The sequence below is a fragment of the Hyla sarda genome, chromosome 13 (genome assembly GCF_029499605.1).
Source record: "Hyla sarda isolate aHylSar1 chromosome 13, aHylSar1.hap1, whole genome shotgun sequence".
NCBI lineage: Eukaryota > Metazoa > Chordata > Amphibia > Anura > Hylidae > Hyla > Hyla sarda.
The window spans coordinates 15,852,669-15,867,668 of record NC_079201.1 but is presented as its reverse complement, the minus strand read 5'-3'; the positions used below and the strand labels follow the sequence as shown (position 1 = coordinate 15,867,668).

The 15,000-nt window shown below is 40.5% G+C and overlaps 1 protein-coding gene across 1 annotated transcript in view; it reads left to right on the top strand.

The window, feature by feature from the left end:
• Nucleotides 1-15,000, top strand: part of SRC (SRC proto-oncogene, non-receptor tyrosine kinase) — a gene marked incomplete in the record, with an annotated part of 48,941 nt that overhangs the window by 25,198 nt on the left and 8,743 nt on the right. Inside the window, 7 exon segments of the mRNA XM_056549900.1 lie at nt 711-948; nt 2,915-3,014; nt 5,380-5,394; nt 5,510-5,608; nt 7,078-7,181; nt 11,394-11,543; nt 14,619-14,774. Coding sequence (XP_056405875.1) covers nt 711-948; nt 2,915-3,014; nt 5,380-5,394; nt 5,510-5,608; nt 7,078-7,181; nt 11,394-11,543; nt 14,619-14,774 — 862 coding nt within the window.

Genomic DNA, 15,000 nt, shown 5'->3' with positions numbered 1-15,000 from the left:
AAATGATCTCCTATGTTGGTCAGTACCGGGTGGATGGCGGCACGGTAGATGGGGCACCAGGAGCCGGTAGAGTTATGGCGGTAAATCTTCCCTCTCTGTGAGACGTCTGTAAGCTTCACGTGGACAGGAACGGATGTGAATGAATAAATGGATTCTATGATCCTGTATACTGGATTTCTTTGTCTGTGTTGTCCCCCTCGATTCCTCCCAGACATCTTCCTTCACGACGGATCAATAACTCACTGTTCGCCTCCATTCCGCTGGCTGATCACGTCTACGTTACCACCTGTTGTTCCTTCATTCCTCCTCTCGCCCTTCTCCTTCCCATGCCAACCTCCCCCTTTTTCTTTCTCTTTCTTCCTCTGGTTTTGCCGTCACAGCACATTCCTAGACTTTCAATTAAGTCCCCCCCCCCCCCCCCAACCCCCCCCCCACCTCCACTCTTCTACTTTATGAGGAGTGGGAGGAAGGGGGGGGGGGGGGGATCATGTTTATGGTGTTCACTGGGCGGGTCGTGACCTCATTTAGGGGGTCCAGAGACGCCCAGTCAGTCTGAGCAACATTCATTAAATGTCTGTGTCGTAAATAAAATTAACCTTCTGTCTCCTGGGTCGGAGGATGTTCTCATTCACAGTCACGTGATGCGTTCTTGAGTGGATTGAAGCACTTTGTCAAAACTCTTACACAGTTGTCTTTTACCCTTGTGACAGATGGGCGGTACGAAGAGCAAGCCTCGAGAAGGTGGGCCGCGGAGCCGCAGTCTGGACATTGCCGAGGGGTCGCATACACCTTTTCCTTCTCTCTCCGCTTCTCAGACTCCCAGCAAGAGCCTTGACTCCCATCGTCCTGCTAACCAACCTTTCGGGGGCAACTGTGATCTTACGCCATTCGGAGGGGTCAACTTTTCAGATACCATCACGTCACCGCAGAGGACTGGACCGCTATCAGGTGCGTACATGAGATCGGACATGAAATAATGGACAACTACAGAATGTGATTACTTGTTTCTAGGTATTTTATTAAAGGGGTACTCCGGGGAACAAAAACTTATCACCTATCCACAGGATAGAGGATAGGTGTCTGGTCAAGGTCCAACCACTGGGGCCCCCGCCATCTCCTGTATGGGGCTCAGCTATTCACCCATCCCCAGCGCGCTCCGGTCCCAAGACAAGCTTAAGTGACAGCGCACATAGCCAATCACAAGCTAAGGGGGCATTCACACCACGTTTTTGCAACACAGTCCCCGTATACGTTTAAAAACCGTACGGAACCGTGTTGAAAACCGTATGCATTGGCTCTCCATTGAAAAACGTATATGCCAAACGTTGCATCCGTTTTTTGTCCATTTTTTCCTGTAACCAAAACCGTAGCCTACCACTATTTTTGGTCCGGGTGAAAAACCGTATTGAAACCGTATACATTTATTTATTTTCTTTTTTTTCTTTTTACATGGGAGTCAATGGGAACCGTACAGAACTGTATGTGCGTACGGTTCCATCCAGTTTTCACCATACGGTTTTTGACTTTGCACAGTTTTTTATTCTTGGAATTTCAATCAAGCAAGTGAAACTTTATTCATAATGGAGTGAAAAGTTAAAAGCGTATACGTTTTGCAACCGGACATCATTTTTCAAACCGTATACTGTTTTTATCCATATATGGGTTAAGGTTTGTACACACGTTTTGATAGTTTAGTCCGGTTTTGAGGAATCTGTTTTTCATCAGGGGATAACTTTCAGTTCACTAGAGAACCCCTTTTGGGCAATCTCGTGACCCAAGAATTGCTCAGGCGCACGTGATCGGTCAGATTCCCTGAACTCCGATGCAAGTCGATGGGACCTCCAGCTTTGGACTTCCGGGAGTCTGTCTGATCACGTAAGTCTCGCAGCAATTCTTGGGCTACGAGATTGCCCAGGAAAGTTTTAAGGCTTTGTTCACATGGGCTAATGTCCGCAAGGAAAATCTCTGTCCCGGACATTGCCCCTGACAGTGGAGCACTAGGACAGCTCGGAAATGCTTTGTCTCATAGACGGCAATGCATTTCCATGCGGAGTCCACAAAAAGACGCTTCACCCTGGCGTTCTGAAATTTTTGTTCAAGATGCAGTGTTCGGGCACCCTCCCTACCGGGGGCTCCTACCTAATGGCGGGAGGATTCCCTACCAATTTTCTGGAGGCTTCCATCTCATAGGGGACTCCCTACCTACTTAGGGGGGGGGGGGCTTGTACCTACCTACTGGAGGCTCGGACCAAATGTGATTCCCTACCTACCAGGTCTCCTACCTATTTTCTGGGGGCTTCTACCTATTAGAGATATGTATCGCCCTGTATTGGTACTGGGACATCCTTAGTTTCAGCCCATGAAAATTTCCTCCATCTCTTAAAGGGGTACTCCGGTGGAAAACAATTATTTTTTAAATCAACTGCCATTACTTCCATAAAAAAATCTTAACCCACCCAGTACTTATCAGCTGCTGTATGCTACAGAGGAAGTTGTGTAGTTCTCTCCAATCTGACCACAGGGCTCTCTGCTGACACCTCTGTCCATGTCAGGAACTGTCCAGAACAGGAGAGGTTTTCTATGGGTATTTGCTCCTACTCTGGACAGTTCCTAAAATGGACAGAGGTGTCAGCAGTGAGCACTGTGGTCAGACAGACAGGAAATTCAAAAAGAATAAAACTTCCTCTGTAGTATACAGCAGCTGATACGTACTGGAAGGATGAAGATTTTATTTTAGTTTTTTAATAGAAGTAATTAAAAAAATTTCACCGGAGTAAACCTGGTTGAGGCCTTGTTGTAAGGTTTTCTTGTTACTGATTAACTGCAATGAACGAGACAGAATGTTTTTATTAGCAGAGTACAGGATTTTACAGAAGAATGGTCTAAAATCTCCATACTGTCCTTTTCTCCCTAGGGGGCGTCACCACCTTCGTAGCCCTTTATGACTATGAGTCTCGTACGGAAACGGACTTGTCGTTCAAAAAAGGGGACAGATTGCAGATCGTCAACAACACGTGAGTGGGACATGTATGACTTCATTTCTTATTACTAAAACATCTACACAGACCGGGCGACTCGGACTCCCATGCCAAGCGGTGGCATCTGCCTCTCTGTGACTACTCCTTTCTTCTGATGCTTTTCAGTAATGGCTTTGTTTGCTTCTCATGTAGGTTCCCGAGATCAACACCACTTGACTATTTATAGCACTTCCTAGTATTCTTTAAATAGTTCTTTAAAAAACTTTACTCACCCTTCCCGCTATTACAGCACCAAAGGGGTACTCCACTGGCCAGCGTTCGGACATCAGGCCACGCCCCTCAATGCAAGTCTATAGGAGGGGGCGTGGCGGCTGCCACGCCCCCTCCTATAGACCTGCATTGAGGGGGTGTTAAAGGGGTTGTCCAGAATTGGAAAGAACACAGCTACTTTCTTCCAAAAACAGCACCACTCTTGTCCTTAGTTTTGTGTATGATATCGCAACTCAATTACATTAAACTGGATTGACCTAAGTGGTAATACCACGCACAACCGGTGGACAGGGGTGGCACTATATTTGAAAGAAAGTAGCATTGTGTTTTTTTTATTATTATTATTATTATTATTATTATTATTTTTTAAAGGAGCCATGGATATTGGTAAACAGCTGATTAGACAAATGATACCTTTCCCTTAGCTGGTTGCATGCCTGAAAAGGTATAAAATCATGTTTTCCTTCTAAGCTCAAGTGTCAAAGAGGTGGTGCTGAGCTGTATGTAAGTCTCCTCTGTTCCCCCACTCGGCCCAGCTTTGCTTCTATCAAACGGATAGGAAGGGGGCTGTCATTCTGCAGCTCAGCCCGGCCTCTTTGACACTTAGCTTAGAAGGAAAATAGGACTTGAGCTTAGAAGGAAAATAGGATTTTATAACTTTGCAAACAGCCATCGGCTGACAGGTATAATTTGTTTTATCTCCCTGCCCTTGTCTGAAGCTCGAGGCATGATGTAGGACTGACAGATTCTTTTTGTTGTTTTTATTTTTTTAAACCATGTGTAGGGTAAAGTCACATGCAGTACATTCATCTGAATGGGTCGTGGGGATATTAATGCTTATACTGCAGAAACCTCCCCATTCAGATTAATGGAACAGATTTTTAGCCGACTCCTTGGCTGAGGTGTTTATGTTCCCACAGCTTGTAGTGTGTCCATAGGGCACTAGTTATAGGCACTGCCCGACATCTGATAGCCCCCATGCTGTGTTGTGGAGGTGAGACTGCTGTTAAAATAAAGTGTTTCCTAGAATAACACTAAAAGCGGATTGCTACTTTAGAAGGAAGGGTCCGGGCATGTTGAATTTCAACCTACCGAATCCCCTCTTCGTATGGCTAAAAAGGGCTGTCTGGGGAATACAATATCTTATGTATAGCAGGGGGGTATATATAAAAAAAAGTGATACTCCCCCCTCCCCCATTCACACAGCTTTTGTACCACGTCACTGCTACAAAAAAAGAAAATAAATATATATATATATATATATATATATATATATATATATATATATATATATATATATATTTTGTAAAATATATATATATTTATATATTTAGATTTATTTATATTTTTTTTCAATTAATGAGATCTGTATTGGTTGTCCGGTAATAAAAATAATAAATAAATAAACCTCCCAACTATATGTTAAAGAAGACGTTCAGCAGAAAAAAACTTAGCCTCTTTCATATATATATATATATATATATATATATATATATATATATATATATATATAATATTATATATATATATAATATTATATATATATATATAATATTATATATATATATATAATATTATTATATATATATATAATATTATTATTATATATATATATAATATTATTATATATATATATATATAATATTATTATATATATATATATATATATATATATATATATATATATATATATATATATTTTATTATATAATGTGTGTGTGAAATAATAATAAATGTTAGGGGCTAAGTTTTTTTTTTTGCCCACTGTACTTCCTCTTTAACATATTTGGGAGGTTTATGTATTTTTATTACCGGACAACCAATACCGATAGATATAGATAGATATAAAAAGTAGAGATTGGATGCAGCATGTGGACAAAAACTGGGATTTTATTTGAGACCTAAAATTCTGATGTTTATTTTAGATGCCACAGAGCATTCTAGACCAATCCTTTGCGGATGACTTTGTGTGACCTTTGTATATGTGATGTTGTCTGTTGCTGCTGCTTTTCCATTCTATTCCGTTGTCCTGTTTTTGGCTCATGTCCTGGACGCTCTTTCTCTCTCTTGCCGCTTCTCTCTGTCACCATAAATGATTCCACGTCTTTTTCTTTCACACGCTGCACCCTAGGAGGCCGGACATCAGGTATGTGGATACATGGACATTGGGGGGGGGAGCCGATCTGTTCTCTGTGTGTCCTCTATGGATTGTTTTGCTGCCGGCCAATATATATATATATTTTGGTTTTTTTGTCCCGCAGGGAAGGCGATTGGTGGCTGGCGCGCTCACTCAGCTCTGGACAGACAGGATATATTCCCAGCAACTATGTGGCTCCTTCTGACTCCATCCAAGCGGAAGAGTGAGTTTTTAATGATTTCTTTTTTTTTTGTTTATTTATTTTATTTTTTTATTTTTTTAGAAAATTTCTTTCTTGTGACTGAAGGGTTAATGGTTCTCATTCAGGAGAGCACCAAAAGGCCTTTCATATTACACTTGGAATGCAAATGAGTTCTCTTGGCACCTATTAGGACAGTGTTCTCCAAACCGCGTGTCTCCAGCTGTTGCAAAACTACAACTCCCAGCGTGACGTCGGCTGTTCGGGCATGCTGGGAGTTGTAGTTTTTCAAAAGCTCGAGGCACCCCGGTTGGGAAATACCGTGTTATATACTAGAGCAGTGTTACCAAATGTGTGGTTGCCTGTCGGTTGCGAAACTACAACTCTCAGCAAGACCTGAGAGCTAAAGTTTATGGGAATTTAATTTTTGTCCAGGTCATGTGATTTGTGAATACAGATCACATGACCTGGATAGATTTTTAACCCGTGGAAGGGAACAAACAAATTGGGGAATGGTGCACTAGTGAAAAGGATATTATTAGGGTTTGTGCGCACTAAAGAATATTCGATCGTTCCTCCGCCGCAATCCCACTAAGCACCAGACGATAACTGCGGCGCCTACTGGTCTTGATGGATAGGTTTCTCTATTAAGAATGACTATGTAAAACAGTGGTCTCAAAATGTGGCTCTCCAGATGTTGCAAAACTTCAACTCCCAGCATGCCCGGACAGCCAACGGCTGTCCGGGCATGCTGGGAGTTGAAGTTTTGCAACATCTGGAGGGCTGCAGTTTGAGACCACTCATGTAGAAGCAAGCCACAGAGGACCACCCTGATAGATTGGGAACTCTTAACTTGATATCAGGTTCCCTTTTTAATCTTCTTAAAAGGTGTCTAAATATAGAACAATCAAGCCTACCTGTCATTTCTGGGGACTTTTTGGAATAAGCTCGTGGGAAGCGGCACCATTTCTGGCCATTAAATAGCTTATGTATAGTATTTTTTAGCAGATTTCTGCTCTGCAGGCTTCATCTAAAATTTGCAGTTCTCCTAGAGCTGGTGGGTGTAGTACCCTCCTCCCCCTGTATTACCTTGTATTTCTTGTCTTGCAGACACAGGACAAGGCTGAGATAATTTTCAGAGAAGAATTGAACAAGGGGGGAGGGAAAAGGTTTGATAAAAAAAGCGAAAGAAGCATTTTTGTCTAATAAGAGTTATTGCAAAGTTTCTTATATTCGCGTGATAACAGGAGAAAGAAGCATTTTTGTCTAAGATTTATTACAAAGTTACATATATTCGCTTGATAAAAAGAGAGAAGCATTTTTGTCTAATAAGATTTATTACAAAGTTACTTATATTCGCTTGATAACAGGAGAAAGAAGCATTTTTGTCTAATAAGATTTATTACAACGTTTCGCATTGTCGCTTGTTCTATTGATCTATGCAAAGTTTGTTCAAATGACACAGCACCTATTCATCTTTCATCTTCTTGCAGGTGGTACTTGGGCAAGATCACACGCAGAGAGTCGGAACGTCTGCTGCTGAACCAGGAGAACCCGCGAGGAACCTTTCTTGTGCGGGAGAGCGAAACCACCAAAGGTGAAGAGCGTAGCCATACATGATGAAGTTTATTTAAAGGGGGGATAAGATGTCGGATCGCGGGGGTCCTGCCACTGGGGACACCGATGATCTTTGCTGCGGCACCGCAGACACCCGCCGGTGCACAAAGCAAACTTTGCTCCGTGCCTGATGACTGGTGATGCGGGGCGGAGGCTTGTAATGTCACGACCACGCCCCACGTCCACCACCCAAAAATGCAAGTCTATGGGATGGCCGTGATGTCACAAGCCTCCGGCACTGCACCCGACGCTCTAAACGAACACCAGGTGCAGCAGAGAGATCGCGGGGGTCCCTAGCAGCGGGACCCCCGTTATCAGACATCTTTTCTTATAGGGGATCTTATAGGACATATTATTAGGGGATAAGATGTTTAGGAGTGGAGTACCCCTTTAAAGGGGTATTCCAGGCAAAAACTTTTTTTTTTTATATATCAACTGGCTCCGGAAAGTTAAACAGGTTTGTAAATTACTTCTATTAAAAAATCTTAATCCTTCCAATAGTTATTAGCTTCTGAAGTTTTCTGTCTAACTGCTCAATGATGATGTCACGTCCCGGGAGCTGTGCATGATGGGAGAATATCCCTTGCATATCCCCATAGGAACTGCACAGCTCCCGGGACGCGAGTCATCAGAAAGCAGTTAGACAGAAAACAGCAACTCAACTTCAGAAGCTAATAACTATTGGAAGGATTCAGATTTTTTAATAGAAGTCATTTACAAATCTGTTTAACTTTCCGGAGCGAGTTGATATATAAAAAAAATTTTTTGCCTGGAATACCCCTTTAACTATTGACGGGAATTTCTTATTCGTAATTTACTAGCCAGTGTTTTTTCTGTTAACAATGGGCGACCACTGCTGATCTGCACAAATGCGAGGGGCTTGGAGATTTGCCTTGGTAGGCAGGGAAAATGGTGGGCGAACCCCGGTGCTGGGCCTGGTATTGGAGGACGCCGGGGAGGGAATTGAAAGGGGGCAGCTGTGCTAAATGTATAGAGCGTTGTAGAGAACAAGGGGAGCCGTGTAAGGTCTCTTCCTCCACTTTGCATATCTCATCCAGGGTTTCTCTCTGTTCCTCGCCACCCGTCTGTCAGGCCTGCCCCTGGCAGCGTGGGGAGGGGGGGGCTGCAGTAAGTGGGTCAGTGCAATGAATATCCGTGTTACTCATAGCAACTAGAAGCGATGCGGCCTCAGGGCTCCACGTTCTCTTCTCCCTCATGGAGCTAGAGGGAGACGCCATGTAGCTTCAGCCCTAATAGATTTCTTTTTCACAGGCTGACGGGAAGCCACCGGCTATTCCCTCACATTCTCGCGCGCGCACCTCCGTCTGATCCGCCGGTAGTCTCGACTCTGTCTCAGGCTGTTACCCTATTTTACTTTGATGTCTCCTCAGAAGAGCGTGCGCCCGACATCCCTGTCCCCTCCTGTGCAGCTATTTGCGTCCCCCCCATATACTGTCTTCCCGCATTTGTCACAATGCATTTCACTTCTTCTTTTCACCCGCGCAAAATCTTTTCGGACTTTTGTTCCTTCACCGTGTGGAAAAAATCTTAATAACAAAAAAATAAAATAAAAAATCCCTTAAATAACAAGAGTAACAACCACAAAAATTGAGCCGGGTGATGAACACATGAAAGAATTTTAGGAATTGTATTTTTCAGGAAATAAATGCATTGAGCTGCACAACTCTTACGTTTTCCTAGTTGATGATTCCAGATGCAGCAAAACTACAAATCCCAGCATGCCCGGACAGCCAACTAAGGGCCACAGTTTGGAGACCACTGTTGTAGAACCTAGTTGCCCAACCTGCGGCCTCCCCTGCTGTTACAAAACTACAACTCCCAGCATACAATATTGTGCACTGTAGTAATGCACCTTGACATGCAAGATAGGGATAGACCTAAGGCTATTCTTCATATAATATGGGGATAGGCATAAGGCTATCCTTTATATAAGATAGAGATAGGCATAAGGCTATCCTTCATATAAGATAGGGATAGGCAAAAGGCTATCCTTCATATAAGATAGGGATAGACATAAGGTTATCCTTCATATAAGATAGGGATAGGCATAAGGCTATCCTTCATATAAGATAGGGATAGGCATAAGGCTATCCTTTATATAAGATAGAGATAGGCATAAGACTATCCTTCATATAAGATAGGGATAGGCAAAAGGCTATCCTTCATATAAGATAGGGATAGACATAAGGTTATCCTTCATATAAGATAGGGATAGGTATAAGACTATTCATCATATAAGATAGAGATAGGCATAAGGCTATCCTTCATATAAGATAGAGATAGGCATAAGGCTATTCTTCATATAAGATAGGGATAGGTATAAGGCTATCCTTCATATAAGATAGGAATAGGCATAAGGCTATTCTTCATATAAGATAGGGATAGGTATAAGACTATTCTTCATATAATATGGGGATAGGCATAAGGCTATCCTTCATATAAGATAGGGATAGGCATAAGACTATTCTTCATATAATATGGGGATAGGCATAAGGCTATCCTTCATATAAGATAGGGATAGGCATAAGGCTATCCTTCATATAAGATAGGGATAGGCATAAGGCTATCCTTCATATAAGATAGAGATAGGCATAAGGCTATCCTTCATATAAGATAGGGATAGGTATAAGGCTATTCTTCATATAAGATAGGGATAGGCATAAGACTATTCTTCATATAAGATAGGGATAGACATAAGGCTATCCTTCATATAAGATAGGGATAGGTATAAGGCTATTCTTCATGTAAGATAGAGATAGGTATAAGGCTATCCTTCATATAAGATAGAGATAGGCATAAGGCTATCCTTCATATAAGATAGAGATAGGCATAAGGCTATCCTTCATATAAGATAGAGATAGGCATAAGGCTATCCTTCATATAAGATAGGGATAGGCATAAGGCTATCCTTCATATAAGATAGAGATAGGCATAAGGCTATCCTTCATAAAAGATAGGGATAGGCATAAGGCTATCCTTCATATAAGATAGAGATAGGCATAAGGCTATCCTTCATATAAGATAGGGATAGACCTAAGGCTATCCTTAATATAATATGGGGATAGGCATAAGGCTATCCTTCATATAAGATAGAGATAGGCATAAGGCTATCCTTCATATAAGATAGGGATAGGCATAACGCTATCCTTCATATAAGATAGGGATAGACGTAAGACTATCCTTCATATAAGATAGGGATAGGCATAAGGCTATCCTTCATATAAGATAGAGATAGGTATAAGGCTATCCTTCATATAAGATAGGGATAGACATAAGGCTATCCTTCATATAAGATAGGGATAGGCATATGGTTATCCTTCATATAATATAGGGATAGGCATATGGTTATCCTTCATATAAGATAGGGATAGACATAAGGCTATCCTTCATATAAGATAGGGATAGGCATAAGGCTATTCTTCATATAAGATAGGGATAGGTATAAGGCTATCCTTCATATAAGATAGGGATAGACATAAGGCTATCCTTCATATAAGATAGTGATAGATATAAGGCTATCCTTCATATAAGATAGGGATAGGTATAAGGCTATCCTTCATATAAGATAGGGATAGGCATAAGGCTATCCTTCATATAAGATAGGGATAGACATAAGGCTATCCTTCATATAAGATAGTGATAGATATAAGGCTATCCTTCATATAAGATAGGGATAGGAATAAGGCTATCCTTCATATAAGATAGGGATAGGTATAAGGCTATCCTTCATATAAGATAGGGATAGATATAAGGCTATCCTTCATATAAGATAGGGATAGACATAAGGCTATCCTTCATATAAGATAGTGATAGATATAAAGGCTATCCTTCATATAAGATAGGGATAGGTATAAGGCTATCCTTCATATAAGAGCCAGGGACTATTCCTAGTATTCAGAATATTAAGCAGACGAGATGGGCCGAATGGTTCTTATCCGCAGACACATTCTATGTTTCTATGGCTCTAATCAGGCCTCATAGTTCCTCAAAACTGTATTACAAACATTCACTAGGACTATATAACTTGGGGGTTTATACATTTTTGCTGTCCGGGTCCCAGCGCTCACATATACCACATATAAGGTGCCCTTAAACTTGTTTTTTGACCTGTTACGTTAAATACATTGATTAACACTTTGTTTTCCACTCTGGATTATTCTTGCCTTTGCAGGTGCCTATTGCCTCTCGGTCTCCGATTACGATCCCAACCGCGGTCTGAACGTGAAACATTACAAGATCCGGAAACTGGACAGCGGTGGTTTTTACATTACGTCTCGGACTCAGTTCAGCAACCTCCAGCAGCTGGTGGCCTATTACAGCAGTAAGAGCGGGGCACACCGGGGCGGGCAAAAGAGGGTGGCATAATACGCGGGATGGTCAAAAATGTTATATGATTTTGTTGTGATTTATTATTATTATTTATTATTAATCTTATTAGTAGTAGTAATAATATTAAAAATAATAAAATAAAATAATAAAATAAAAATAATGAAATAAAAAAATATATATAATAATCACATGGGCCGGCAAGATGGTGGCATAATACGAGGGATGGTCAAAAATGTTATTAGATTTAGTTATTTATTATTAATTATTATTATTATGATTTATAATATTAATAATCTTATTAGTAGTAATAGTATTCAAAAATAATATTAAAAATAATAATAAAATAATCACACAGGCTGGCAAGAGGGTGGCATAATACAAAGAATGGTCAAAAATGTTATTTAGAGATGAGCGAATTTACAGTAAATTCGATTCGTCACGAACTTCTCGGCTCGGCAGTTGATGACTTCCTGCATAAATTAGTTCAGCTTTCAGGTGCTCCGGTGGGGTGGAAAAGGTGGATACAGTCCTAGGAAAGAGTCTCCTAGGACTGTATCCACCTTTTCCAGCCCACCGGAGCACCGGAAAGCTGAACTAATTTATGCAGGAAGTCATCAACTGCCGAGCCGAGAAGTTCGTGACGAATTGAATTTACTGTAAATTCGCTCATCTCTAATGTTGTTAGATTTTGTTGTGATTTTTTTATTAGAATTATTATTTATAATATTAATAATCTTAGTAGTAGTAGTAGTAGTAGTAGTAGTAGTAGTAGTAGTAGTAGTAGTAGTAGTAGTAGTAGTAGTAGTAATAGTAATAGTATTAAAAAATATTAAAAATAATAAAATATATTGAAATAAAAAAAAAAAAATCACACGGGCTGGCAAAAGAGGGTGGCATAATACAAAGAGTGGTCAAAAATGTTATTAGATTTTGTTGTGATTTATTATTATTACTAGTAATAGTAATAAAAATAGGAATATTATTTTATTTTATTAATATAAATAGTAATGATACAAATAGTAATAATAATAAAACCAAAATAAGAAAAACATGAAATAAAAAGAAAAGAAAAGAAAAAGAAAATAATAAATTAATAAGAATTATAAAATAAACATGAAAATGAAATAAAAATAAAATAATATAAAAATAAGAACAAAATAATATTAAAATACATGATACAAATGCTGGAACAATGAACGTGACGCCTCTTAAATTTCAGTCTGATGTATGGGGGAAATTGAAGCGGGGTTGTGTCCTGTCCGGTCCTGTTGAGATGAAGATCTCTGGTTGTTTTCCACTATATTACAGTTTTTTGTTTTTTTATACTGTTTGACATCTGAAGAGTCTTTTGTCCACAGTTCCTCTAGGTCTCGTGTTACCTTTGAAGTGGACATTATTGTATTCATCACCTCATGGTCTAGACACAATTTAAATTTTAAGTAATTTATATTCATCTAAGACAAATAACTGGAGGGAGGCCATTGTTTTGCACTTAGGTGGCTTCTGTGATTTCCCCTTCTGTGTTCTTGGAACAGGATCTGTTGGTGTGTTTATGTCTATTTCCCCATGAGCAGGAGAAGCTTTGTCACGTCTGACGCTTCCCACTTCCTCTCTGTACTTTACGTGTTCGCATTTGGCAGCAGCTGCGCCGTGGATTTCGCTATGGCCGATATTTGTCACTTCAGGTGACCATAGACACACTGGGGGACACAACCAAAATATAGTGTGATTTTTATTTTTTTTTCCCCCGCTTTTTATAGAGTTTGGCGCCAAATATTTGGTGCCAAACTCTGTTAAAAAGAAAAAGAAAAAAAAAAAATGGTGTGGAAATTACACTAAGGAGTTTACATAAAAAAGTTAGTCTACACCAGTGTTTCCCAACCAGGGTTCCTCCAGATGTTGCAAAATTACAACTCCCAGCATGCCCGGACAACCTTTGGCTGTCTGGGCATGCTGGGAGTTGTAGTTTTGCAACAGCTACAGGCACCCTGGTTGGATAACACTGCCGTATAGGTTTCCTCCTCAAGTTTTTTTTTTTTCTTCCCCCCCCCTCTTCTATGTTCTGGAGCACGACTGTTTGTGCCTTTGGCAGTCTGGGCATGCTGGGAGTTGTAGTTTTGCAACAGCTGGAGGCACACTGATTGGGAAACACTGGTGTATATGATTCACTCCAGTTTTGCAAACGTGGGCGTAATCTCTGATTTTAGTTTAGACAAAAAAATTGTATTATAAATAAATAAAATACGGTACATAAATATAGATATAATAAATATAGATATTTCTGTGTGGAGCAGAGTGAGGGAGGAAGTTCTCCCCTGTATGGCTTCAGATGAGGTCATGCCTGCTGGGGAACGCCCCTTCCCAGTCTGTGAATCTGTCTGAGACTGAGCAGAAAATACAGAACAATATTGAGGTAGAAAACTAAAAAAAGATAAAAGCAGGGGGTGGTTTATCATGATGGGGAGTGAAAGGGGGGGGGGGGGTTACTTAAAAAAAAAAAATTAGGATGCGAAATCTAAACAAAAAACTGTCACGCTGGGCGTTATAGTTTTGCAACAGCTGGAGGCACACTGGATAGGCAACACTGGTATAGCTGCATAGTCCCTTGTATACACAACCCCTTTAGCTATATCACAAGGTTTGGGTAGGTCATGGTCTTTTATAAAACATCCAATACTAGGGATTAGAGATGAGCGAACTTACAGTAAATTCGATTTGTCACGACTTCTCGGCTCGGCAGTTGATGACTTATCCTGCATAAATTAGTTCAGCTTTCCGGTGCTCCGGTGGGCTGGAAAAGGTGGATACAGTCCTAGGAAAGAGTCTCCTAGGACTGTATCCACCTTTTCCAGCCCACCGGAGCACCTGAAAGCTGAACTAATTTATGCAGGAAAAGTCATCAACTGCCGAGCCGAGAAGTTCGTGACTAATCGAATTTACTGTAAGTTCGCTCATCTCTACTAGGGATGAGTAAGTGAGAAGTATATAGGATTTTGTAATATCGGGGAGAAAATTTTGTTTTTATTAACACACACATATAATTTTTTAATATTTTTCTTGTTTCTAGAACACGCAGATGGTTTGTGCCACCGGCTGACCAATGTTTGCCCTACGTCCAAGCCCCAGACTCAGGGTTTAGCTAAGGACGCATGGGAAATTCCAAGGGATTCTTTACGTCTGGAGCTCAAACTGGGGCAGGGTTGTTTCGGAGAAGTTTGGATGGGTGAGTAATGGGATTTTGTACACTATATGGAATAAGTGGACTGCTGGGACCCCCATATAAAGGGGTGATGTGCTAGGGGAAGACCCTTCTGATACATATACAGTGGATCGTTAAAGGGGTACTCCACTGGAAAACATTATTATTATTATTATTATTATTATTATTATTATTATTATTATTATTATTATTTTTTATCAACTGGTGCCAGAAAGTCACAGATCTGTAA